The following is a 26,105-nucleotide window of genomic DNA, read 5'->3' as shown; positions in this document are numbered from 1 at the left end:
AAAATAGAGGTGTATGGTGGGTCACACCAAAAGCAGTGACAATATTTATGGGGGGAGGGTTAGGAAAAAGGGAAGTAGCAGTGTGTGAGAGAGATAATAGTTCGCCGAATAGTAAAAAAAAAAAAAAAAATGGGCGACCATATTATACTCAAAAATTACTACCGCTGTTGACAAAATAGATTAAGTGATCACGGTTATGAATGAATCCAGTGTAGGAGAGTATGATGACCAATTCCGAAATATCAACACCATGCAACTATTTCAGAAAGAGCACTTGTGATATCAAAAGAAAACGAGCAAAAAAAAAAGGAGGGGAGGGTGTGAGGGGGAGGGAGGAAGTTTAAATTTAATTTCCGGTCAAAAAAATTGTTAGTGATGTGGGGGAGTCACACCACACGACTAATATTTCAAAGTGGTAATGTGAACATTTAGCTTCAGTAGGTAAAACATTGTTTAGGGCAAATGGTTGTTTTGGTCAAAGAATGTTTGACAGAAATTAGTGTTGTCATAATCAAACCCTCACAGATGAAAGAGATATAATTAAATCACTATTTTTTTAGGTTTGCTATGATATCATTTTATCTCACAGAAAAAAGTCCTTGCGATTCTCATCGAGCAAATTTCACTTTATAAACATGTCTCTTAGGTTTCATTGCCATACAAGTAACAAACTAACAAACCATAATTTGTCTTATTGTAACAAAACTGACATGTTTGACGACTTTTGCAAAATTTAAGATCTTTAATTTTTTGTTAGGTGATAATATACTTTGAATTATTAATCACACTGTGTTACACTCTCCTATAAAAATGAAATTCATCTCTTCCCCCCTTCCCCATCCTCTTCCCCATCCTCTTCCCCATCCTCTTCCCAATCCTCTTCAGAAAAAATCAAGAAAAACATCCTTGGTGCAGATGATACGTTCCATACTATTCCAGGTTATACGTTGAGCATAATTCGCTTATAGTGTAAGGTCTTCTTTAAGTGGTTAGAGGAGAAGGTTAGTAAGAGGCTGTGAACTGCAAGCTTTTCATTGCCAATTTGGTTAATCAGAGGTTATGTTTCCAAGCAATGCATGTTTGTGTGGTTTCATTCTTCTGGGTTCAAAAAAAACGAAAAAAAAAAAAAAAAATCACAGCAGATTAAAAATTAATTTGCTACATGAAAATAAATAATTAGTGAGGAAAAAAAAATATACATATAAATATATACGAAAAAAAAAACAGATTGACCATGTAGAAGATGAAACTCTACAATGTCGCAACTATTTGTCATAAAAAGGGGCAGTTTTCTCTCAGAGAGAAGCAAATCACTGGATTATTAGATGTTTTCAAAGATCATCGTCACACAACTGCAATTAAGTATAACGAAGTAGAGAGAGAGAGAGAGCAGTTTCTAGTGGCAAGCTCTTTTCTTGCTACGAGGACGTGGGATTTAACGATCAGTTCCACGTTTCGGTTTATTAGCAACTTTTGTTTTTGTTTTGAGGTATAAAGAACCATCACTGCTGCTTGACATTCAGATTCCCTCTCAAACCTAGTGTCAAATCTTTCATACTTCACAAGTGCAGAAAAGGGAATTAACCATTGCACTTGGCCACACCTGCAGACTTTCATATTCGATAAGAAATGGGGCAAAGTGTTCAGAGAAAAATATTTTCAATTCTCTCAATGAGGTGGACCGAAATATTAACACAGCTGGCCGACATATATAAAAGTTAGAAGGCATGACATCATGAGCTGCTGCCGATAGAAACTTTGAGTAAATGTTCCACATGAATGCATGCTGGTGTTCCCTAGTTACATAGCCATGCAAAGTATGAAAACTACGGTGAAGAGTTTATGACGAGGTATAGGTTTCATAACCGGGTACTAAATTTCCTCCAACCCTTCCCCCTTCCCAACTGACTATGATGTAAAACGTAAAGCAAAGCTTCTTCATTGATGAAAGAACACTATAGCATCGGCATTAGTTAAAAAACACACTCCCCCCCCCAAAAAAAATCACATTTTGAGTTTTTCGTGTAATGAAAAAAAATAAAGGACTTGATCCCTCACCAGGAGTAATATGTGTCAGTTTGTCCAATGAATCCCAGATATGAGTTGATGTTGGATTCCAATTGGGTGGTCAGGAAAAGATTGGCCCTTTTGCAAAGTATAAATATATATATATGTATATATATCTAAATATATATATATGTATGTATGTATGTATATATATATATATATATATATATATATATATAAATATATATATATATATAAATATATATATATTTACATATATGTATATATATATATACATATACATATATATAATATTTGTAAAAAAAACAAAAAAGAAGATATATATACATATCAAAAATGGCACGGACCTATAACATGCGTGCCCGCAATGTTTAATGGAGTAGGAAAAGAACACACAAGACACAATGATATCCAGTTGAGAGAATTACAGAAGCAACAATGTTTTCCATACAAATGTATGCAATAATGGTTTAAACATATGAGAATGGGTAATGAGTTCATGTACTGTGCTGAGGAAACAAAAAGAAAAAAAAAAGGAAAAAAAATAGATTCTGTCAATCATATGAGTGATTACAGAAGCTGGCTCAAGACAACAGCCATGGAAGTGCAGACTAAGTGAAAAACTGTCAATATTTTGATTTTGTGGCAAGGAGGGGGAAAATCAAAAAGCATAAAATGGAGAAAAAGAGTGATCCAAACTAGCTAGCACTATGAGCAGCACAGAAAAAAATTAAATAATAATACCAATTTTTTTCTTTTGATTATTTTTTTTGGTTGGTTGGTTGGTTGATTGATTGATTGGAGAATGTTTGATTGATTAAAAAATATAGATATTAATTAGGAAAGCCCATGATTAAAAACCTCAGCATAGTGTTACTAGATAACAATGGATGCAGGTAAGACATGCTGATTGCCCCCGATGAATTTTACAAAGGGCGCCGTGACAATTTTCATTTCCCCCTCGGAAAAAAAAAAAATCATATTTTTTTTCATAAATCGTTAACAATTTTTTAGTAGCACCACTGTATGACATGTAGCAAGTAATTCCTAACTGACAGAAACACACGGAAAGTAAATAAAAGTAACAATAATAATAATCATAATAATAATCATCATAACAATAATAATAATAAAGAAATAAAGTAATGGAAAAATATATATAAGTAAACCCAAAATACTCATCCGACGACCTTTTCCCTAACAACCAGATTAAATCTAAATGTTTATGTAGACTATCTTATTAAAGAAAATTAAGTTAGATTTATTTATTTACAGATTGGACAAACGTAATGTAGTTCTTCTCTCTCCCCCCCCCTTTTTTTTCCTCTTTTTTTTGACTTTCTTGTTGTCCTTGTATCACACATGTTTATATTCTTTCTCTTTTTATCTTGTTGTGTCTACATACCTTACAACAAATTTATTGAGATCTGCCTTTTAAAGAAACCAAGCATGAATGAATGTCTGATAGATGCCAATGAAAAACAAAAAAAAATGATGATTAAAACACAAGAAGAAGACAAATATGGAGAAAGAAAAAAAAACAAAATAAATAGATAATGATCACCGATTAATGAATAATGAGATGGGGTTAATAAATGAAACCAGTTTTTAATGTTCAAATGTAAGCTTGTACAAAGAGATGAAGAATATCCCATGATATTTCATTCCCCACCCCCCCCCCACCCCTCTTAGCTCTAGAACTCAAAATAATCATTTAAGGATGGTTTTTTCCCTTTAGGTTTTTAAAATGAGGAAAAAAAAAATTGTTTTCCATCTCTACAAAATGCTTTTATCACAGAGTAGTGTACACTACTATGCAATGATCAGAAGGTATGGTCAATTATCGTTCATCATACGTTGATGTCAACTCTCCAGGGTCGGTGGAAAATTCATTATCTTGTACGTCAACGTTCCATACTTTTGTCAGTCACCAACAATTGAATAAGGTGAAATGCATACAGCATGAATGAAAATACCAACAAATTGTCACAAATTGTTTTTAACAAAGCATTTAAAGAACTGACTCCCCCCCCCCCCGCCCTGCCCACCTTCCAAAAGAAGAAAGAAACAACACAGTACTAAAGAAACCACGTACACTGTGAACAACAAACAAATCCACCCAGCCAAATCCTTCATACATAAATTAACAAGTCTAGAATAGGTATGAAATTCACATATTCCATACGGGTAGGCTTATACCACTTGATGTAGGCAGAAAGTTATATTACTAACCGAAACATTCTTCATGCACTTATAAAGAAAGCTTAACATTTCAATGTATTTTTCAAAAGAATTTTCACTCACGGCTCAAGGCCTTTATTTGTCCTGTTTCTTCTCCATGAGCCCATCTCGTGAAAAGAGAACTCACGCTCTACGCCTATCGGACTACAAAGAGGGTGGAACTGGCTGTGTATGTTACTGTCTACCATCCATCCACACACACACACACACATGCACACACTGTTACCCTAGAGTTTACCATCCGGCCATCTTTATACATATCTGACCATCGTCATGACAACATGACGACCATCCAACGTCACATGACGTCTTCATTACTCTACAAAACTTTCCATGTCTTACTTTTGCAAAGGTTACTTAAAAATATCCATCGCTTACTTCTTCATGAAAACATTCAAGTTTTAAAGCGACTCTATGCAGATGTGTCAAATGTTCTATGAAACTGTTTTGGTTATGAAAAACTTGACAAAATTGTGGTATAAAAGGTTTATTCTACAAGTGATTTCCCAACTCGAGCAGACTGGTTTCTAATATGAATATACAATGGATGGTGCATGGCTGGCATGGAAGTTAGGCACACGGTAAGGCAACAATATGCAGCTCATATGGCACTAAACCATCTTCTAAAATGCTGCTTCTCTTTGATGTCACCTCCCATGCTCTCCCCAATCCCATCTCTTACTTCCCCCTCCCCCTCCCCCACCCCACCCCTCCACTATTTCTCAAAGGCTAAGCTCCTAAACTCAACATCACTATAGACTACAAAATGTTCTTTTTTTAATGACATCCACAAGTGTTTCCACCCAACCTGTTACAAATAAAGTCTCTTCCTTGCGCTACCCATCTCAACCCACCCACCCATCTCACCCCACCCACCCATACGAATGGAAAGTGAATATATTTCTTCAATGTAGACACTACTGGTTGGAAATGAAAGAAATCATTTCAACCCAGCCTGATTTTAGACTGTTAGTATTCAGAAAAATTTACATGTCACTTTCTAACACTCGACTGGGAAACCTACCAAACACTTTGCTATGAAACTTAAATATGATGTGGCATCAAAAGTTGATCCAAACTACACCCTAAAGACTCCTACAGCCCTAGCCCAGGCAGTCACCATTACATTCATGCAGTGAATGTGAAAAAACTCACACAGATTTTAAAACTATTGTAAAAAAAAAAAATTATTTGATTAATCATGTAGCTGACATTGAAATTTCTTTCCTGGTTGCCCTGGGCATAAAACTAATTCTTCAAACCTCTGTCCAATTATCTACATCCAATTTACAAAACATTGAAAGCTATGAAAGTCAACATTTCTGTCAAAATGTCTTATCCAGAGCTAGAGATATCATCATTTTGATTGCCTTATGAATTGCTTCGGTTGGAGTGTGCTCAATCACCAATGCATTCCTACAATCATTTGTCATGTTTAAAACTTGGGAGACAGGACCTGCTTATTGTAAATATTTCCCAGAAGATAAAAAAAAAGAAGACAAAACTAGGGAAAATTAAATAAGAATAAGATGATTTGGGGGCTAATGAATGTCCACTAAACAAATATTTCACATTTAGTACATTTTTCATGTTTACATGAAAGTTAAAGCACCTGCCATCAAAGGCAAATTGAGATGTCACACTTTTATGTCACCGATTTCCAATACTGTCTGGAAGGTAAAACCTACTCATTTCAACATCTGCAGACTCTGACATTCCCAAACCTCATAAATCCCCCACCCCCCCCCAAAAAAATATGCAGTGTTTTTATCTCTTATGTATACACTTCCACATATATAATTTTAGGTTGTATTAAGCTGAAGTTTTTCCCTTTTCACAGTATAAATGAATAAAAATCTGAATGAACTAACAAAAAATTAAAATAATAATAATAATGAGAAAGGGGAAAATGAAGATGACTATACTGCAGCAATGTAACTTTCTGCAGCTGATTAGGCATTTAAACCTTTCACATTTCATCTTAAATCACAAAACTATGAGTTGCTATATTATCCAAGAGAGTTTACTTAAAATACGAAATCTTTTTCTAAACATAAACAATACTAACAATAATGAAGGATCAAAACAATAACCCAATCAACGTTCTTGCATTAGATCCATTAGATGGGACATTATGTCGATAATTATACTGGAGTGACCTACCACGAGTGGTGGGGATGGGTCGAGGGGGTGGGTTGGTGGTGGGGAGGGGTGGGAGTATCATCAATTCATAGGTGGGATGATTTTTCTGAAAGACAACATAATAATTTTGAAAGTGCACACAGCATACAATAAAACAATGTACAGTGGATAGCTAATGCACCAAAACTTATACTGTTCGTTGAGCTCGGTGGATATTCCTGCCTCGGTTCCCCGTAAGGTACAACACAACAAAATGGTAAACAGGTCCGACCCATCTCTAACTCACGAAAATTGAAATTTTGCTCACCGAGTATCTTTGCGACTGACAGAGTTTGTTCCTCCCGAGTCCATCATTTCCCAGGTAAATATATATTCTACTCGTCCTTCAAAAATATACCGGCTGTGATCTCCATCCAAACGTGCTGACGTTACGAAAGAGACTGTCGGCCTGGATAAACAACATGCTCCTAAACCCATAGTTATGTGTGTGCGTGCGTGTATTGTTCACGATGAGCTGAATGTCAAAAGGTTGATAAACGACGACGTTGACGATGGTAAGACACGTAAGGATGAGTGGATGAAAACTACATGAGTTTGCTTAGTGCGGCGGCGGATGGGTGAGGTGGTTTTTGAGGGCAAAAATATACCATTCAGAAGACAACAAAAACCACAAAAAAAATGAAGACGTGGAACGCCACAAAGTGTGAATCTATGATGGATGAATGAATGAATGGCGCAGGAATAAAAAACTGACGGACACATGTACAGCAATAGACACTGACAGAAACATACAGGCAGATTGGTTTCCAAAGAGGCAGATCTCTTGGCAGCTTTAAAACTTACTTCCAAGTAAAAATGTAAAGAGAGGAAAATACAGAAGATGAGGATGAAAAAAGTAAGGTAACAGAATCACAATTGTTTCCCTTAAAATCTTTGCATGATTGTCCATAATTTAAACAACAAAAAACAAATACACATCAATTTGTAAATTGCAATGCCAATTTGATTCACTTTTTAGGCTGAAGATATTTCATCTTTTTGTCGATCAATCATTCAAAGTTTTGTTTTTAGCTCAATTCTGCTTCAGATTTATGTCTCCCCTTGTTCCTTAAATCTTTTCTCTATTTACACATGATTAGGTTTCTCTGTTTCTCTTCTTTTCTTTTAAACTTTTAAGGAATCTGTGACAATTTTCATGAAAAGACTTGAAGGCAAAATTGTCTTTCATTCCTCCTGAGTACATAAATTTGAAAAGATTGACAAAAAAAGACACTATGCATGAAAATTAAACTCTCTGGTAATAATTGCACGTAATTCTATATTTTGAGGTGGGATATAACTTATGTCTTGAAAAAGAAAAAAAAAAAGAAAAAAAAAAAAGTTTCCATGGTTAAGTATAAATTTTAAATTTGGTTAAATTAAAAAATAAGGATATCATCAATCAAGTTGAAAATTGTCGGAGTCATATTAAGTGAAAACGAAAATATGCATATTTCTTGAAATACTAGGAAAATCAACTGCTAACATGGATACTTGCTCTAAATAAATGAGTTGTACCTTAAAAACGCTGTATTTAAGTTGATCGTCATTAAATTTAATTTAATTTAAAAAAAAAAACTAGGGAGAAAGAATGGTTGATTCCTACTACAGCAGCACCATTATCGAGGAGGTGATTCCTGAAGACTAAGCCGTACCGATATACGGGATTAAATGAGAAGGAAAAAAGCGATGTAGAAAGACAGCATGCAGTTATGGATTTAACTTTTTTGGACGTACCTTCCGTGGTTAACGATGATGTAGTCCCTTCGGACAGCAGAAATTATAGATGGAAGTGAAATTAGTTTTCAAAGTACCGTTCGATATTGTTTTGGAAATGCATGCAAGGATGTGGTTAAAATCATGTCATCTTTCTTTTGCTATGCGATCATTATCTTTTGTCTGAAAAACAACTTAAATTATCTTTGGTTGTTATCATGCTTCCTCTCGCGTCCCCCCTCCTCCCCCCTCACAACAAAGAGAGGAAAATAAAAGGAAAAGAAAGAAAAGATGTTGTCAACTTTGGCAATCTGCCTACCTGTTTCTGAAAGCTCTCTAAAAATAGGTGAGCTGTGATTTCATTATTTTTTTTCTTTCATTTTTTTCAATATGGTCCACATATAAATGCAACAGCCCATTCATGTATTTATTCCTGGAGTGTCTTAAAGATTTAGCGAAAAATTTCGAAAGACTATATAGATCAAGATGCATCTCTTTGAAAGGTTAATCATAATTTCGAGAGATCATCATTTGTCAAGGCACCATTTTCACAAGGATCTGAAACAAACAAACGAATAGAAGAAAAAAAAAAAAACCTTTGGTGATAACTTTTGTTGGGTTCAATCCATCATGATTCAACACTTTTAAGTGGTTCCTTTTAAGGCTCTGTTTTGTTCCTCTTGGGCAACTTTCTGCGTCACTAGAAAGTAAGCAGTTTGAGTTGACGTGAAAGGACCTTTGATTGTCACTTTCCTGTTTCTCGTACCCGGTACAAACTCTCCCTTTTTGGATATCTGAATCTTAGCGCCGGAATAATTCTGAAACTCGACTAGCGTTTTGCCGCTCTTCCCTAATATGGCACCTACTAACGACTCAGGGACTTCCACTTCAACAACATTCTCCTTTGCTACTTGACTCGGGGATTCTGTCGATAAGGCGACCCCGGGAAACTGCTGAATTGGCGCTGCTGTGAAAGTGGAGGTGAACGGGTATCCTTGCATGAGAGCTTCGTGGCCGGATGGAACATGACCCGTGGCCATAGGAATGGTGACAGGAGTGGCCGCCATGGTGGAATTGGGTGAGCTGGTTGTAGGCAGGGTCTGTTCCAGAATTGAGGTGGGAGAAGACGCAGGTGGAACTGTCTTGGGTGATGCAGCGGCCGCAGCCGCGGCTGCCATGGCCGCATGTGTGTGAGTTGCTGTAGCTGTAGGTGGGAAAGTGTAGTGGTAGGGACTGACCAGTCCGGATGGAAGCATGTGAGAAAACGGCGCGGTGGCTCCCAAGATGGGGTTATTCGCGCCAAATGGAAGTCCCCCGTAAGCTCCGAGGTTTTGGAGCGTGTAGCCACCGAGGCCACCAAGGCCACTGAGGTGGTGGTGGTGGTGACCGAAAGTTGTATTCAGAGTCGATGCCTCGCTCGATGGTATGCTGGGTGTGTTAGGCAGACTGGTGGGTATCCTGACGATGGAAGGAGCAAGAGCTATTTGGCCGGAAGGGAGGGCAGTTTGTGGGATGTGGTTCGTGATGGGTCCACCGACGGGGCTCACCATTTGATTCTTCCCTAGCGATGCCGCAGCTGCGGCAGCGGCAGCCAGATTGGTTGCGACTCCTGGAATGGTTTCTGCAAATGGCGACCCCGTCGGGTTGGCGTTGGCGACGGGGCCGGTCACAGTCGCATAACTGAGGTTATTACAACTCCCGCTCTGCGGATCTTCTTGCACTTTGGATACGATGAAAGACAACGCCTTCAGGTCTGCGTCATGCTCCCCTGTGATGGTTATCACCCTCTCGGACAACGTCACGCCCTCGGACTTTTGGGAGATCTGTACTCTGGCTCCGCTCTGTTCCATAATGGTCTTTATCATCGATCCTCCTTTTCCAATGATGAGTCCGGCAGTACTGTTTGGAACGACCAATTTGACCTGCAGTAGCCAAAGACAAAACCCCCAAAAAAGTTATGCAAAAAGTGAGAAAAAAAATATCAATGAATTATATTTAAATGAAATGCACTCCTTTTGGTCTGGACCGTGTCACTGCACTGGGGATTACAGGAGAAAGGAAACCCAAGCATCAGCATTGGACTGACTATACGCTGCATAGTAATGAACAATGAGCTGCAACACAAACTAAGAAAATCTTAAAACGTGGAGATTTAATACACTTAATGTTCCATTGCACATAAGAATGACATCACAAATAACATCACAGAGCCACATAGACTTGATTGTTTTACCGGAAAACTTTGGAAATCAGTTTTGAAATTATGTTGAATCTCGAAAAAATAAATGTCAACACTGTTTACATTCCCCTTGACAATATTGATTGCAAAACAATGGGACGGTTAAAGGTTTGCCCTCCTAGTGGCACTATGACATCATCAATTAACTAAAAGGTAGGGCCCCCCCCCGATCCTGAAGGTGATCCCTGGATTTGCAGCAAGATTTTCCTTAGATATTCAGATTTTTTAACTTTGGAAAGACCTGAAATATAAGCTAAACAAAAGATGGTTGGGTATGTATCACAAATTATACCAACACAAGATAACTTTCTTGTCATTTAGCAAGTGGTTCACATTGATTGCCAGTTATGATATATGAATAATCTACGATGTAAATATTTTTGCAAACAAGAAACATTTTACTTTTAAAAAGCTGACATATAAGGATGCTTCATGGCATCGGAGACATTTGCCGGAAAGATCTTTTTTTACTTTTTCTCAGAAATAAGGAATGAAATGTAAATAATCCATCCACACATACATACATACATACATACATATATGTATGTATATATACAGGTATATATGTATAACTAAGTCCCTGGCATCACAGGGAAGCTTAATTTATGGCTTCAATGAGACAAGCAATTATATGTAAAACCGATGTTAAGCTTTACGGTCTATGCGTACTGAATGTATGCACTTTGTATCTTTATGGGATCTAAAAAGCGAAGCAAAACTGTTTATAAGTCAAAATGGAAAATTAAGAATGATTTAGAAAATCATTATATAAGCATATTCCTGAATATGACAAATTATTCACTGTTTTTTGGGGTTTTTGACATTTTGAATCAAGTTAAATTGAACCTCAAAGAGATATTTACTGATGCAAAATGAATAAAACAGGAGAAAAAAATGATGATGAACTTTACACTTTACCAATAACGATTTACTTTTAATTTGCTTCCGCAGATGCAATGTCGAATCAGTCAAAAGTCTTTCCACGGAGACTGACTAAATATTCACAAAATCATGAAAAATCATTTGAAGTTTTGTGAAAATTTAGTATACTGATGTGCTAGTGGATTAACCAAGGGGAAAAGTGGTAATGGGAACAAGCTCTTGGTCAAAGGGAGGGACCATTTGAAGGGCAGCTTCATTTCCAATGTGAATTGCCCAAGGCCTTTGTACCCCTGCCAAACCCTTTGGCTGTGTTAACGTTACCGATCAAACCCTGTGCTTGGTGTTTCGCATTCATTTTGAACCTCTGCACGGTTACCCAATGCTTGTGATCACCAAACAGGCAGAAGTTGAGGGTTGTTTAGAGGAAAAGGTGCGAAACCATATGCAATGTGATATGTAGCACTGTTAGAAATACCTAATACTATTGCATCAAATTAAGGATGTAATGAACAACATGGCTGTGAAAGGTCACCACTGATCCGGGCTCTACCTCGAGATATATTTTACATAACAAATTATACACAGAGCACCGGGTAAACCCCCCGGTCCGAGTCTTTTGCGAGGTTCAAATCGCAGGGTCTGAACAAATTGAGGTTCAACACCATTTTCGTTGCCTATTGTGAATGAGGTCTTTGCCTGCTGACTATTAATGACAGTAGCAAAGCTTTAGCGACGTCGTATCTTTAAATCAATGTCCGACCGGTCTTTGGTATTGTTCCCAAATATGCTAAAAGTCAAATAACCATCACCTTTGTCTTGAGATTTATATTAACAAGCATTTAGTTGCCACTTTTGAAAGTTTCCTGACTGAGTATTTCCCCTCCCCAAAAAGTATCTGCTGCCCTCTATTTATAGTGTAAACTTGATTCATCAGTCAAGCAGATATATTATATACAAAGAAGCTGTAAAAAAGAATTTTGGAGAGGATGTAAGGGATTGGGGTAGTGAGAACGAACATGGGCACAAGCCACAATGTATCCCTCCGTGGTTGTGAGTGCAGAACTTGTAGAACAAATACAACAGCGTTGTGTATGAGTACAAGTCGATTACAATTGGTACTTTAAGAGCATGAGTACAAGGCTCTAAATGAACAGTATGAGTACAGGCAAACTTAATAGATTATGAGTACTTGTTAATTTTCATTCTAATATAATTTAATTTCAACTGAATGAGGGCAAGAGTCTTTTATACACATGAAAGGAAAACAATAAAGTGTACATCTGTACAAACGATTCTTCGATTGGAGACAGCATCCTCCTGCATAACAATGTGAGGATACCGTCACAGATGTGACAATATTTTACAAAACTTCTTCCAGCTGTCACTGATTACAGTGAAGCCGCCACAAGCCTACAACATACAGACTATCACTTATGCTTAACTAATTCATCCTCTGATGTGATAAATGTGTGTACCATATGCATTGACTGAAGGCACAGTAGAAGTGTTTTGTTGTTTTTGTTGCAGATGAAGGATCCCGTCAAAAGGTTCATATCCATCAACACATGGATGGTTACGATGGCCAGACACATTCTTTGTTTCCTATCATAAAAGATTTACGGAATGGCATCCCTAACTGCTGAATAGTCAGCTTGACTGTTGTGCTCTTTAAATTTGTCAGGGATTTGACATGCAGAACAAGGGTATCACTTATCTGGTATTGTCATAATAATAGTAAATTGTTACGCTAATGCAAAGAGCAAACATGATACCCGTTAGCAGGTTAGAAAAAAAGAAAAAAAACATCATAAGTAGACTAGAGACAGGCATGAGGTGAGCGACCCGTTAATTGATAATATTTTCAACCAAAATGAATAAATATTTTCTATACAAAAACAGCATCCCCCACCCCCCCCCCCTCCAGGAACCAGAGTGAAAACCCTCCAAGTGGTTACTTGCCTTGACAGTATATGCAGAAGAAGCTCTTCCAACTATTCCAACAAATTTTTAAATCATCACCATTGTTTATATAAACACAAAAATTTGTCACACCAGAAGAAAACTGGGAATATTAATATATTCCCTGAATATATTCAGCTTACTGTCAAATATCTATTTTGGACATTTGGCAGAAGTACTGTGTGACTGCTATAGAATCACCCATACTAATGTTAAACCAAAGATTGTAAAGGCAGTACAACAATTTCTCCCAGGGAGACTTAACCACCACTAGTGTAAAGTACTTCTATTCTTTTATTACTATTATTATTACCAGCGCTAGAAAAATTTGTGGAGGAAAAGTCCATTCTTTGCCGATAGTGACCGGCTAGCTAGGCCTCTCAGTTCAATAGTCATGACTTTAACGTTGCAAAGTCTTACTTTACTGGATGCTGTTTAGAATTACAGAGACAGTGACCTTTTAACTTAACTCTGATCCTCCCTGCTGTCATGAGTAATAATGAAATTGGCTGTATTTAAGAAAAGTCTATGAAACCTTTCTCCTAATGATGAACATAAAGGATACCTTGGAGGGGGAGGGGAGGGGGTGGGAAGCTTGCATACAGAGTAATTGCCTAAAATCCAAAGACTAGTGGTGAAGCACTATAGACCAGTACATTTTATTAAAGGCCAAAGTGACAAGTTTAAAATCAATTTGTTATCGTTGAAGCTGTTTTAATTCCCTTGTCAAATCTTATGGAGTAGAAGCCACAAAACAAAACAACTGTATTTTCTTTGGTTACAATTATGTGTGGAGAGCAGGGGGAGGAGGTGAGGGAGAAAAGTAGGAGTAGGAGATGGATGGATGGATTTAGCAATTTTCAAGATGCATTCTCAGTACTCAACAAAGCAATAAACAACTGCAAATCCAAGACATATATGGAAGAAATTAGGCCACAAATTGCAAAAAAAAAAAAAAAAAAACTGGAACAGTGATTGAAAATATCCCTAAAATGAAGAAACACCAATCAGATCTGATGATGTAAAATGGCCCCAAAACAAAAATTAAAGCAATTGAACTTGCTCTCTTAGATCCACAAGGGATTTCTTGTTATAAGATTTCCCTCCCATCATTCCAGGATCCAGAAGTAGTTAATTACGAATGGCTGCAATTTGTGCATGACCCATTCAGTTGTTAAACTGATTAGATCAAGAATAAAGTTACCAGCATATATAGCATTAATGATGTTCAATACTACAGCATCAACTGAAATGAAATGAAGGGTCTACAGTTCCAGCAAAATTAATAAACTTTGAAAAACAACTTCCGATTGGGCCATTATGTTGAAATCAATATAATGAATACATGTCTAGTTCGTTTTGCTGTTAATACCTTTTTTTTTTTTTTTTTTTTTTTTTTTGTGGTTACTGATTATTATGATATCATCCAATACATTCAATCAAAGAAGCAAATTAATTAGCAGATCTCAAACCAACGATGAGGGAGAGTTGATGAGCGGTCGTTTTGGCTCTAATTTCTCTACATATGATTGGAGATGACATGAAGTCTTTTAAAGGGGTTGTGTATAATGTACTAAATTTCAATTTCCATCAATTGTAGAGAAAAGCGAGCACGGCTAGACCCTTTAGAAGAAAGAGTGTGGCATACTTATATATTTTAGACTCTTCACATGGGCAGGCAACCTTGTTCATAGATACTTGCAGATGTATATATAGTGAAGGCTGATTTTGGAAATCACATAAACAAGGTTAATAGTATCATATACATTTTTTGACAAATAAGATGAATCTATTCCATCAAACCTTACCTGGAAATTATGGAAAGAAGATGGCCATACAAGCACATAAAGAATTGCCAGATGCTAGAGTGAGGTCAATACGGTAAGGCATACGTTATATGAGGTGAGGGAGTACAGGCAGACCATCCTGATCCCAATTAATGTTGTATTCTCTTCCATTCCTATGATATGATAATTGAAATCTATGCTCTATTTCTTAAGGCTAACTAAAATATACCTTAATTCATGATAACTAAATTGATATCCTATCTTGTTGACAAACCTTCAGTATTGCTCCCACTCCCCCCACCCCTCACAACCCTCCTCTCCCCTCAGTTCTCTACCATCACATTGTACAAGTGTATAAAATAGATTGTTTTCCATCTTCTACAGACTTGAGAAATATCATCATGCATTGCTAAGATATTTCATTCAGCAGTCTTGAAGTTTTGTTTACACTGGATATTTAAAACCATTGCAAAGTATGACATCATATATGACATCACACATTTACAATGGGGTATTGTTTTTTTTGTGGTACGAGAGCATTTGCTTTTCTTCTTACATTTGAGTATTGTAATAATCTTAGCATTACAACTGGTTTATGCTAGCCTTCTTAGCCTTCTCGTCTGAAGGTCTCAATCTGAATTCTGACTCAATGAAAACCTACTCGCAATGTCACTCATTATATGAATGGCGCCACCCCCTTTAAATCTCTTTCGCTACTGGCTAAGATGAAGAGTCAAACTGGCATAAAAAACAAATGCCACAAAAACTTGTTCTCCTAAAACGATTTTGCTGTTTCTGGTTCATAATCAAGGAACAAGGCTACGACAACAGATTTCTGTTTCTGCATGGACAGGTTCTGATGACGTTACCAATGAAATCTGGAGGCCGTCACACGCATACTGAACATCATGCATAACCTTGTGAGAGAATGACTCGAAGAAGATCGTGGATTCATGAAGGTAAGAAGAAGTCAGAATTATATGTTGATAACCATGCCCTTGTCATCGTTAAGGAATATCTTCTGTGCAATGAAAAGAACGAGTGCTTGAAATTTATGTTCTTTGTGTCATTTTCCATGATGACTCACTTGTCACTCGTACAGTAAATGCAAGAAACTATTAGCCGTTGGATAGGGAGATTAAAAATGTTAGAAAATACAGAGAAGCCTTATTTTATCGGAACTTAAACCCCATCGTGGAAAATATCTGACAGAAGTTGAATTGGTAATTGTAAAGAGCTCACATTGAACAAAGGAATAATTATAGAAAAGAAACATTGCCAAAAAATTTAGGCTTTTACAGTGTATAACCAGTTGGATGTTGCGTAAATGGTGCACAGTCCTATTATTAGGTAGGTACCACACATGTTATAACCTGTCCATTGTGCTGGTACAAATGACACATATAGATAACGGTCAGGGTGATTGTCACTAAGGAACGAGAGTTGAAGACACTTTCCTCCATGCAAGCAATAAGCCGTTTAGTGCATGACCTTCTCCAGGTCAGCCAAGGAGGGGAGAGCTACCTCCCCCAACCCCTCCCCCTCACCCCACTCCCCCTCTGTTGCAGTGTTGTGATCCAATGAGCCTACTGAAACTTTTTTTGCTCCAGTTTCTTTTGCATAATTGATATTCGTGAATGATTTACCCTGCCCATGAACCAATTATTTTTCATTGCAATAAGGCCTGCTATGATATCTTAGTTCTTCTGCTGTTGTTGTTGTTGTTGGATGACTTCCATATTTCATCAGGAATGCTTCAAGATGGAAGACAGCAATTATACCACATGACCCACCCTTTTACTTACACCACAAGACCCACCCTTATACTTTGCTTTAAGTCCTCCTCCTCCTGCTATGAATGATTGATAGACAAACAGCAAATGACACAAGGAGGAACGATGAACAGACAAAGAGCAGATCAGAGTGAGATCCTACAAATCCTAACATCTGCCTCTCTGCTAAGACTCCAATCATCACGTAGTCACAAGCCGTTGATGAAGCCATCATCGTCTAAATACTGCCTGGCCGAAATTCTTTTTGTGAAAATCCACTACGTGCCTTTATATGTCAACGAGGAGGAGTATAAATTCTAAATGCTCTACAGACATTACAGTGAGAAACAGGGTAACACAATACGTAGGACTATTAACCACAAGCGATAGTCCTTGTTCCTTATTCCTATGAAAATCCCTAAGATAATTGCCTTCGCAGTTTAAAGCAGCATTTTGCGTTGGGTCGCTTTTTTCCACCTTTTTAACATGTGCATCGATTTTTTTACATGTATCAATCATAAAACAGCAAACTAAGATACCATCCAAGTTTCATCCTGCCAAGAGCGTTAATTAACGAGTAATTAACGATTTATATCGATAACGAGTAAAAGTGTCCTCGACAAAGTTTTCATATCTCCAAATCCACTAGTTTGAATTCCACCAATCAGTGAATAGTATGTTTATTCATGAGCATTTTGCGTTTGGTCGCCGTTTTCTACTTTTTTGACATGTCCATCAAGTTTTTTACATACATCAAATCACAAAACAGCAAATTAAGATATTAGCCACGTTTTTCCCTGCCAAAAACGTTAATTGGCGAGTATTCCACATACAAAATTAAATCGCATTCAGTTCCCAAACCCACTAGTTTGAATTCAACCAATCAGAGATGCAGGTTTAGTTATGAGCCGTTGCTAAAAATAGATTCAAGACTTTGCGTTGGTACAACTCCCTGGTACAACTGCCATATAGACTGTACACAAATCAAGCGTGGTGTTATATTACGTATCTGTCAATGACGTTCGTAGTGTTTAAATATTCATATTATGGGCGAGGTTTATTGGGTTCCCAACGGAAAATATCTTGGAGAACAACACAGTTGAAAGTTGCAAATTTTTCGACTTTTATGCCACCATTTGAAGTAAAATATAAATAGATAAGCTAGTTATGTATGTCGTTATGGCATAGTGAAGTCAGTGAGGTTGAGAAATATCATTGTCGAGGACGCAAAATGCTGCTTTAACTAACTGATAATGTTGATGATGATGATGTCAGAGATTGATTGAAGATAACTGTGTGCATTGATCATGCTGTACGGGTTATTTAAAGTTTGCACATCATCTTTAACAAAAAAAATGCTTCAATTTACTCTAATCACAAAACAAACTTTCAAATTTAATATTAAAGCTATATATTTGACAAAACTCTTTTTCAACATCTTGTTATAGCTAATAATAATATATATTTTAAAAAAACAAAAAATCGAAAGCACTCAACTGATGAAAATGATAAGAGACAGCGGGTTGCCATCAATACACCGTACCACGGACACATAATTTACTATCATAAATCAGGGCACCGCTCATACATAACTTCATCTTACTTTTCAAGTCTGTGAATTGCTAAAAAAGCGAGATGAAAACACACAAAAAAGAGAGGGAAAATGAAGATGCCGTACAGAGAAAACGAAAGACGACGCTGCGAGAGAAATTGCGGCCAAAATATTGAGAGCTCTTTACGCTAACTTTGTACTTCCTAGGATGGCAAGAAAATCAACGAAGGTAAAATCAATGATTCTGTGTATAGTTGACCCACTTGAAAGAAAAAGACTAGGGACGGAGAAAAACGATCGACAGGAGAGAGCAAGAGGAGGAATTGTTAAAGACATTGCAGCCATTTCTCCATCTCGGTAAAAAATAACAAATCAGGCCAAAATCACAGGCTGGAGATGATGAAACAGGAGGTGAAATGATTAAACATTGGCAATTTATGGTAGGTACTATTTTAAACACACGTGGCAACACACCTGCAATGAGTGAATGGTTATTTTGAAACAAATTTAATTAATTCTCTAAACCTTTTACGACTTGATTAATTTTTGTTTCCAACATTTAGACTGAACTCTGTGATGAATATTATATCCTAACTGTTATTATTGTTAAATTCTCACTGTTATTTTAGAGTTAAATTGCCAGATGTGTTTCTCTGTAGTTATTACAGTATAGACAATTTTAGTTATTCTCCTTTGAATCTTTCGATGAGCCTAACATACACTTGTAAGTCCATATAACATGAAGTAAAATATAGAACTCTACCAGTATGAGTGACTTGTTGAGTTTGTAGCATATTTGGGAGGAGTTGGATAACCTTCAACTTGACTTTGGGAAAAATATATCCACATTGTGGTAACTAATATTAAATTGTAAGGTCAACGTGCCTTGGCCCTAAATTCCAGCTTTCTAAAATTGAGAACACTTCCGTACATGTCATCGATAGAAAATACACTTTGTTTTGGACTTAATTTCAGAAGGTGCAAGGATCTGAACATTTTTGGCTTGCAAAAAAACCCCATCCACAAATGTGTGTAAATACTTTATGGTAGTCTTCACATTTAATACTATTTCAGCATGTACGGAATTCCCTGTTTGGAACCACATGTAGCAGTCTTCCCCTGGGATCAAATTGTACTATTTCTGGTGGACAGACTCAGCTGAGACTAATAGAAGTCCTGTTTGGGACTACATATATCAGGAATACATGACATGATGACACACATGGTTTACACATACTGTCTCCCAACAGACAGATCATCTACCTCGTAAAGATCAACATATATCTCTACAGCATTTAGTGTACTAGGCTAAAGGTGTGTAGTATATACAACACATACACTGTCCATGAAGTAGTAGCAGCCTAGCTATTTGATTTTATTCATGTAAGACAAATAACAGCCTTGTTTTGCTGTCAGTTCCAAGAATGAAGTCAACCGTATCACTTCAAGAAACACAGTTCAAGCTGACCTCCATTCATAGCATACCCCTAGCACTTTTGTTCTCGTTTTTTTTCCCCTTCTTTTGAAAGAAAGACAAAAATCAGGGGGGAAAGAAAAGAACCATCGAAGTATGAAACTTTAACTACTGTTAACATCATAAGTTGCTTTAACCTAGAAAACAATCCATTGGCCTTCCCAAGTCTTCAGTTGAATTGCTTGCCTAATCTGTCATCGAATCAGTAATTATAAGCTCTGCGCTGTATGTGAGGCTTTGCTTGCCTGTAAGAGTCTGATAGTATTTACATGTGAACGCAACCTTAAACACCAACAAAACACCTCAGCTCCATATACCACTTCTCAATTGCCAGCATCACCGTCGCACTGCATGCTTTCTAACGACAAATAAATATATGCAACAATCATAGAATTGCTTCTCGGCCTTTTGGCTACTTAAAGGAATTGTCTGGTGGAAGATTTTGATACATTGTCCTTGTAGTTATTATTTTTCTCTTTCTAACCATGTAAAAATTGTCCCCATTCGACGTTTCTTCTTGTAGAAATCTGGTTTTCAAATTCACCAGTTTCTCACCAAAAGTACCGTTTGTTCGAACGCTTCAATATGGTGAATGACGTAGTGCTTGCAGATAGGCAAAACAGGCGACTTGAAGTTAGCACTCCCAATTCCGCAGCAAATTAACTCACGTGTAAGCACATTGAATTGCCTCATATATATAACGTACATACTCGCGAACGTATATACTACGATGCTCAGTTGGTGTACTTGTATAGCGTTACACATAGTACACTCACACTCAAACCACAGTTCATTAACTGTTCTTCGAAATCGCTGAAATAAAATTCACGGATCAAATTAACAGTAAAAGGAAACTTATAAAGTATTCGTTAAACCGAAAGATGAAACTTGGCGGGATCGATGTCATCGCAGAACTGTCCGATTGTAAACGTTAGAGTGGCCTATACACGCGAACATGCTTCGCGCTGGAGCTGGATAACGGGATGTATAAACAACGAAGAGCCTGCTGTTAAAACTTATCTTGTGTTACACAAAGACCACGAAACCACCGATCTACTACATATATTGCGGCTTAAGGAGTTTTTTAAATCATATCTAATTTATAAGAAATTTCACCGGAAATTATTGAAGAAATTGATCGAATCGTTGTCAGAGCAGAATATAGCACTGACAAGCTTAGGCTTCGCAGAACTGTCCGATTGTCAACGTTTGAGTACAGCCTACATGCGAACATTTTTCGCGTTGGAGCTGGATAGCGCGATGTATAGCCGGAACAACTCAGAGTCTGCTGTTAAAAATTACCTTGTGTTACACAAAGACCACGGAACCACCGCTCAAGTACATGGCGGCTTAAGGAGTTTTTGAAAACATATCTAATTTTTAAGAAATTTCACCGGAAATTAAGGAAGAAATTTATCTGCATACAAACGCGGTTTTTGTTGTGATTACCGTATAGGTACTGTGCGGAGGGTGGGTTATGACGCAATCTGCTATGGCAGAGCTGACGTCACGTATTGTACTGTTCAAATCATATTTGAAATGTCTATCCATAACGATTAAAAAATCGTTTCTCTGTCAAACGCAACATTAGCGTTCTCATACTTTGACAACATGTTTGGAAAATTATTTACTATTTTTTAAGGTAACTTCTTTGGGCCACCAGACAATCCTTTTAAGATCATGTGTAGCATTATGTTCCCCTTCTAGGGGAATCATGATACACACATGACGATGATCACACAGTCACAGTCTCCATGCAAAGGGGACTGGGGTTGACAGCGGATCAGTCATTTGGTAGTTTGGTTTTTCGTGCCTAGCTTCTTTCCTGGGTGACTTTTCTTGAAAAGTATCTCAGAAGGTTGATGAGAAATTCTCAACCGTTCATCTCTCAAGATCTTATTCCCTTTAAGTTACCGAAGAAGGTATTTTGCCACTTCAGAGAGTTGACTTGTAATTTTCTTAACAAGCTGTTGAAATAAGGTTAGGCCCAGTGAGCCTAACATTGGACCGACTCTATACATAAAATTAACACCAATATCATTAATAACTATATATAGCCTGGGGTTTGGATTTTGTCCAAGAATCATCAGCAAGGCAACTTGACATTAATCAAAGGTCTTGACAAATTCTTTGACAAACTTTCCCTGGCCTTGCTGTGAGAAACGACAGCATTCTGAAGTTTCATAACCTTTTCAAAGTTGTCAAGTAGTGAGAGCAATGTACATTGATTTCAGGTTCAGAAAGAAAATTGGCTTGTACATTAAACATATTACCCCACTCAATAGTTGTTACAGATTGCAAAATATGATTGACTGAGGAATCTTTTTGATGCAAAAAAAAAATGGATATAGACAGGAACAAGAGCTTCAAGTACAGCTAAGAGGAGTTACAAACCAATTTCGCTAGCAAAATTTATTCAAACTGCGGGTAAAAATAGAAGGCTGGAAGGAAAGGACTTGGTACTGTTTACTGGAAGGGAAAAATGAAATGGCGGTAAAATATATGCAAAAAAACCCCATGGAAAGACAGATCTGACAGACAGATACATTAGCACAAAAACATCTTATAGTTTTAAACTTGACAGTTTCCACCCCCTCCCCCATCAAACCACTTGTGCTTCTCAAACCAATTTCTTAACATAATTCTGCTGGTGTCTTGGCTATAAAAATATGGGAATAATGCACAATGCTGGATAGAGGAGGACTGCACAGATCTACAGAACGGGAATCATAATAATAATAATAATAATCATCATAATAATAATAATAAATGCAAATTCATATAGCGCCAATATCCAGAAGAAAACCAATGCTCAGTGGCGCTAGTGCTCAGAGAAGGCTGTCAAAAATAGATAAGTTTCGAGTCTGTTTTTTTCCAAAATGTTAACGTTGGGTGCCGACTTGATGTGCAGTGGAAGTGAGTTCCAAAGAGTAGGAGCGGCATTAGAAAACGGTCGTTGACCAAATGACTTGAGCTTCCACTTAGGTACATGGAGCAGTAGCTGATTTGAGGATCAGAGAGAGCGGGTGGTGGTCTTCCGACTGATCATGCTACTCATGTATTCTGGTGCTAATCCATGCAGGGCTTTATATGTGAGCAGGATGATCTCAATGCACAATGCTGGACTAGAGGAGATCTGCCAGGATCTACGGAATGGTAATAATGCACAATGCTAGACTAGAGGAAGACTGCCGGGGAACACAACATTCGAAAGATGCATTCATGAGCACACTTTTTAAACAAGTGCCCTGATCCACCTTTGCATTGTACGCATTTTCATCAAACAACAAAACTAAGTCACAAGGAAGGTTGTAACACAAACTGTGCAGAGATCTATAAGCTTGTACAGTCCTGTCTTCCTGTTGGAACTAGAGCCGAACTTCTCTCGTAATCGAACACCTCTTTGTAAACATAATCAATCAGTTTGTCTATGGGATCCAAGCTACGGTTGCTGCAACGGGCAATATTTCAAATTTTACGGTAAACAACACATCCAGCTAAACAGGAATCATACCTGTTGTTTATGTTTCAGGAGGAAGACGACTCTAGCAAGAAAAGTGACAATTTGTGAGGTTTTTGAAGTTTATGTATGAGAGAGAGAGAGGCCTTGAATAAATGGCAAAATTCAGTTTACAAACTGGTGGCTGTTGAGTCACATTGTGCGATAGTTATAGAAACATACGGTGTAGGTGTATTTATAGTGCTTTATTACTGTTGATGGAAAGTGCACGTATATGAGAGAACATTGTGGTCAAGTGGTTAATGTAGTGGACTTGTGATCTAAGGCTTGCAGGTTTGAGTCCTGGCCAGAATATTACGTTGTGTCCTTGGGCAAGGCACTTTATCTCCATTGCCTCTCTGTTCACCTTTTCAAAATGTAACCAAGTGTTTAAAGCAATGTCAGTGATGTTCAGAATCAAATGGAATACTGAATAAGCTTAACACTTATATTGGGATTTTTTTAAGCTGATGCCCAGCACTTATGGCAATCAGGCAATGTAACCATTAAATAGGCCATCAAAAAGCAAACAGCCGTAAATGATTGTTCTAAAGCCCCCAAAATTTGTTGTCCAACAACCAAAACTGCCCATTTGGTTTATCCATTATTGGCAATATGTTTACAAACTTCACAGTCAAATCCTAGTGTCGTACCATACCATTATTCATTAATCTTTCTTGAAAAACAAACTTCCTATTCAGAAACCCTTAGAAAAGATTCCAGCTTTATCCTAGATATAATCAAGTTCTTAGAATTCAGCCCTGTGGAGTGCCACAAAGCTGCATATACACATAAAGTGTACAACTGGAAGAGATTAGAATACACGTATAATATATACATCAACAGGGTGCTCGGTTGAGTGGCTTTGGTTTCTCTAATGCTATTTCCATTTGATAGGCCTCTATATCAATGTATCAAGGAAAGAACTTTGACTAGGAATTTTTTTTTATTGTGTTAAAATTTATTCACTAAAATTCGTCAATAACTAACATATAATTAGGAAGTCAATAGAGTTAGTTATTCCTTGCTAACATTTTCAATGACAACATTACAAGATTTTCAAGTTTTCACCATTCTTGACAGCGAGGTTCTTGCACCAATGTACTTCCATCTGTAAGTATCAAGTAAGAAGTCCATTCAAGTTTTAGCTTTTGGAGTTTAGTGTGTTTAACAAGTTTCAGATTTGACCTCTGTTGACATCTGACCTCCAGAGAAAACAACTAACATTAATGTATGCAGACTATGTGTGAAATTTTTCCAGGATTTGCTTCTGGAGTTACAGATGCTGAATTTCCCATGAAATCCCTTCCCTGCTGCTTTCTGGGTCATAGCTTCCTTGCCTCTTTTCCAATGTCCAAAATATTGCAGTCAGGTTTTCTGTTATTCATTTACTTTTATCAAAGCAAACGTAGTGTATCTGGATTCTGATTGGCCCAGCTTGGAATATTGCATGGGACGTCGACAGGAGGCAGGTATATGTTTAGTAAGATTGGGCAATTAAATATTCCAATCACTAGTAACATAAGTAATTAATTAAGGTATTTCCATGTTGCTAACTTTGCCAGGCTGCATGGGGACCAAAGATCTGATTTGAAATTTCCATCATCTCTCCAACCTATCACTTTTAATTTTGTCCTCTCTCTCTCTCTCATCTGATTTGATATTCAGCAGTCTTGTGATTGAATACTACATATATGTTATTTTGGGAGCCTGGTTGAAACAGCCAAATAAGTTAAGACATTACATTTATCAATAATAGCTTATGCATACAAGATGATATTATATATTTACAAACAATGTAATTTTTGTTGGGTTATCAGCATTACGCACTTTCTTAACTCATGTTGCCACTTTTACCTTTAATTATTTGCTCACCATAAATTTGTCTGAGAAAAAGTCTGGTTGTATATATACCAACCGACGCTGATATTTTTTCTTCCACAAAATGACAGTAAATAAAAAAGTCCATCCGTCTAATCAACTTTGTGTAAACAAGTGTCTGCCTGCAGATGAAACTTAATTGGTTGATTCTTTTTCATCTCAATCTTGCCCGAGATGAAGAAACACTTTGGAAGTTTCTCGGCAGCAAAGGCATTCTGTAGAAGATAATCTCAAGGGTTTCCCTGCCGTTCACTTGTCAAGTTCTTTCTCTTTCGTAAAACCTCGCGTGAAAATAAATTGACTCTCACCGGAGACAGGTTTTGTTAAAGTCACAGTGGCAAGAAATTACCTGAAAGGTACTATCTTCAACACTGACTGTGACTAAGTTCAGCAAAGATCCACAGTGATTGAAACGGTTATGTGTAACACTGATAATCCAAGGCATGCCAAGACTTACAAAACTGACGTAACAAAAAAAGAAGCGCACTCGATTTTAAAGTGTACTGGTGAGTGGTCTACTGTTCCCATTATTTCAAGCAAGGATAGAGATAGCTTTTTTTGTTGTCAAAGACCAGAACAAAAAACTAAATTAACTGCATGAAGAAATTTGAGTATGTTTAATGAAATCCTTTCCATTTAGGAAGAAACAGTTGTTCATCTTGATATAATAGGATGAGCTAAGCACTAAAATTGTTGCCTAAAGGTCTCTTTCTGACCTTGTGTCTGCATCAAGCTATTAAGCTCCCAGAAAGCGTTCAAAACGACCTAGAAACAAAAACCCGCAAAGAAATTCTATATTGGGTGCAATTTTCGGAGGGTTTAGTGATTGACCTTAATATTATGGGTGATAAACCTGTAAGCAGGCAATGCCTGGACTACTATGAAAAAAAGTAT

General features: G+C 37.2%; 1 protein-coding gene across 1 annotated transcript in view; it reads right to left on the bottom strand.

Annotated features, from left to right (window-relative positions):
* Positions 1–2,438: 2,438 nt before the first annotated feature.
* Positions 2,439–26,105, bottom strand: part of LOC139972181 (RNA-binding protein Nova-1-like) — an 80,440-nt gene continuing 56,773 nt past the window's right edge. The window contains exon 4 of the mRNA XM_071979182.1: positions 2,439–10,088. Within this exon, the coding sequence (XP_071835283.1) occupies positions 8,811–10,088 (1,278 nt within the window). The 3' untranslated portion in view covers positions 2,439–8,810. The remainder of the gene's footprint in view (positions 10,089–26,105) is intronic.

Source organism: Apostichopus japonicus, chromosome 8, assembly GCF_037975245.1.
Source record: "Apostichopus japonicus isolate 1M-3 chromosome 8, ASM3797524v1, whole genome shotgun sequence".
NCBI classification, from domain to species: domain Eukaryota; kingdom Metazoa; phylum Echinodermata; class Holothuroidea; order Aspidochirotida; family Stichopodidae; genus Apostichopus; species Apostichopus japonicus.
Note: the sequence above shows the minus strand (reverse complement) of the source record. Positions and strands in the feature narration are given on the sequence as shown.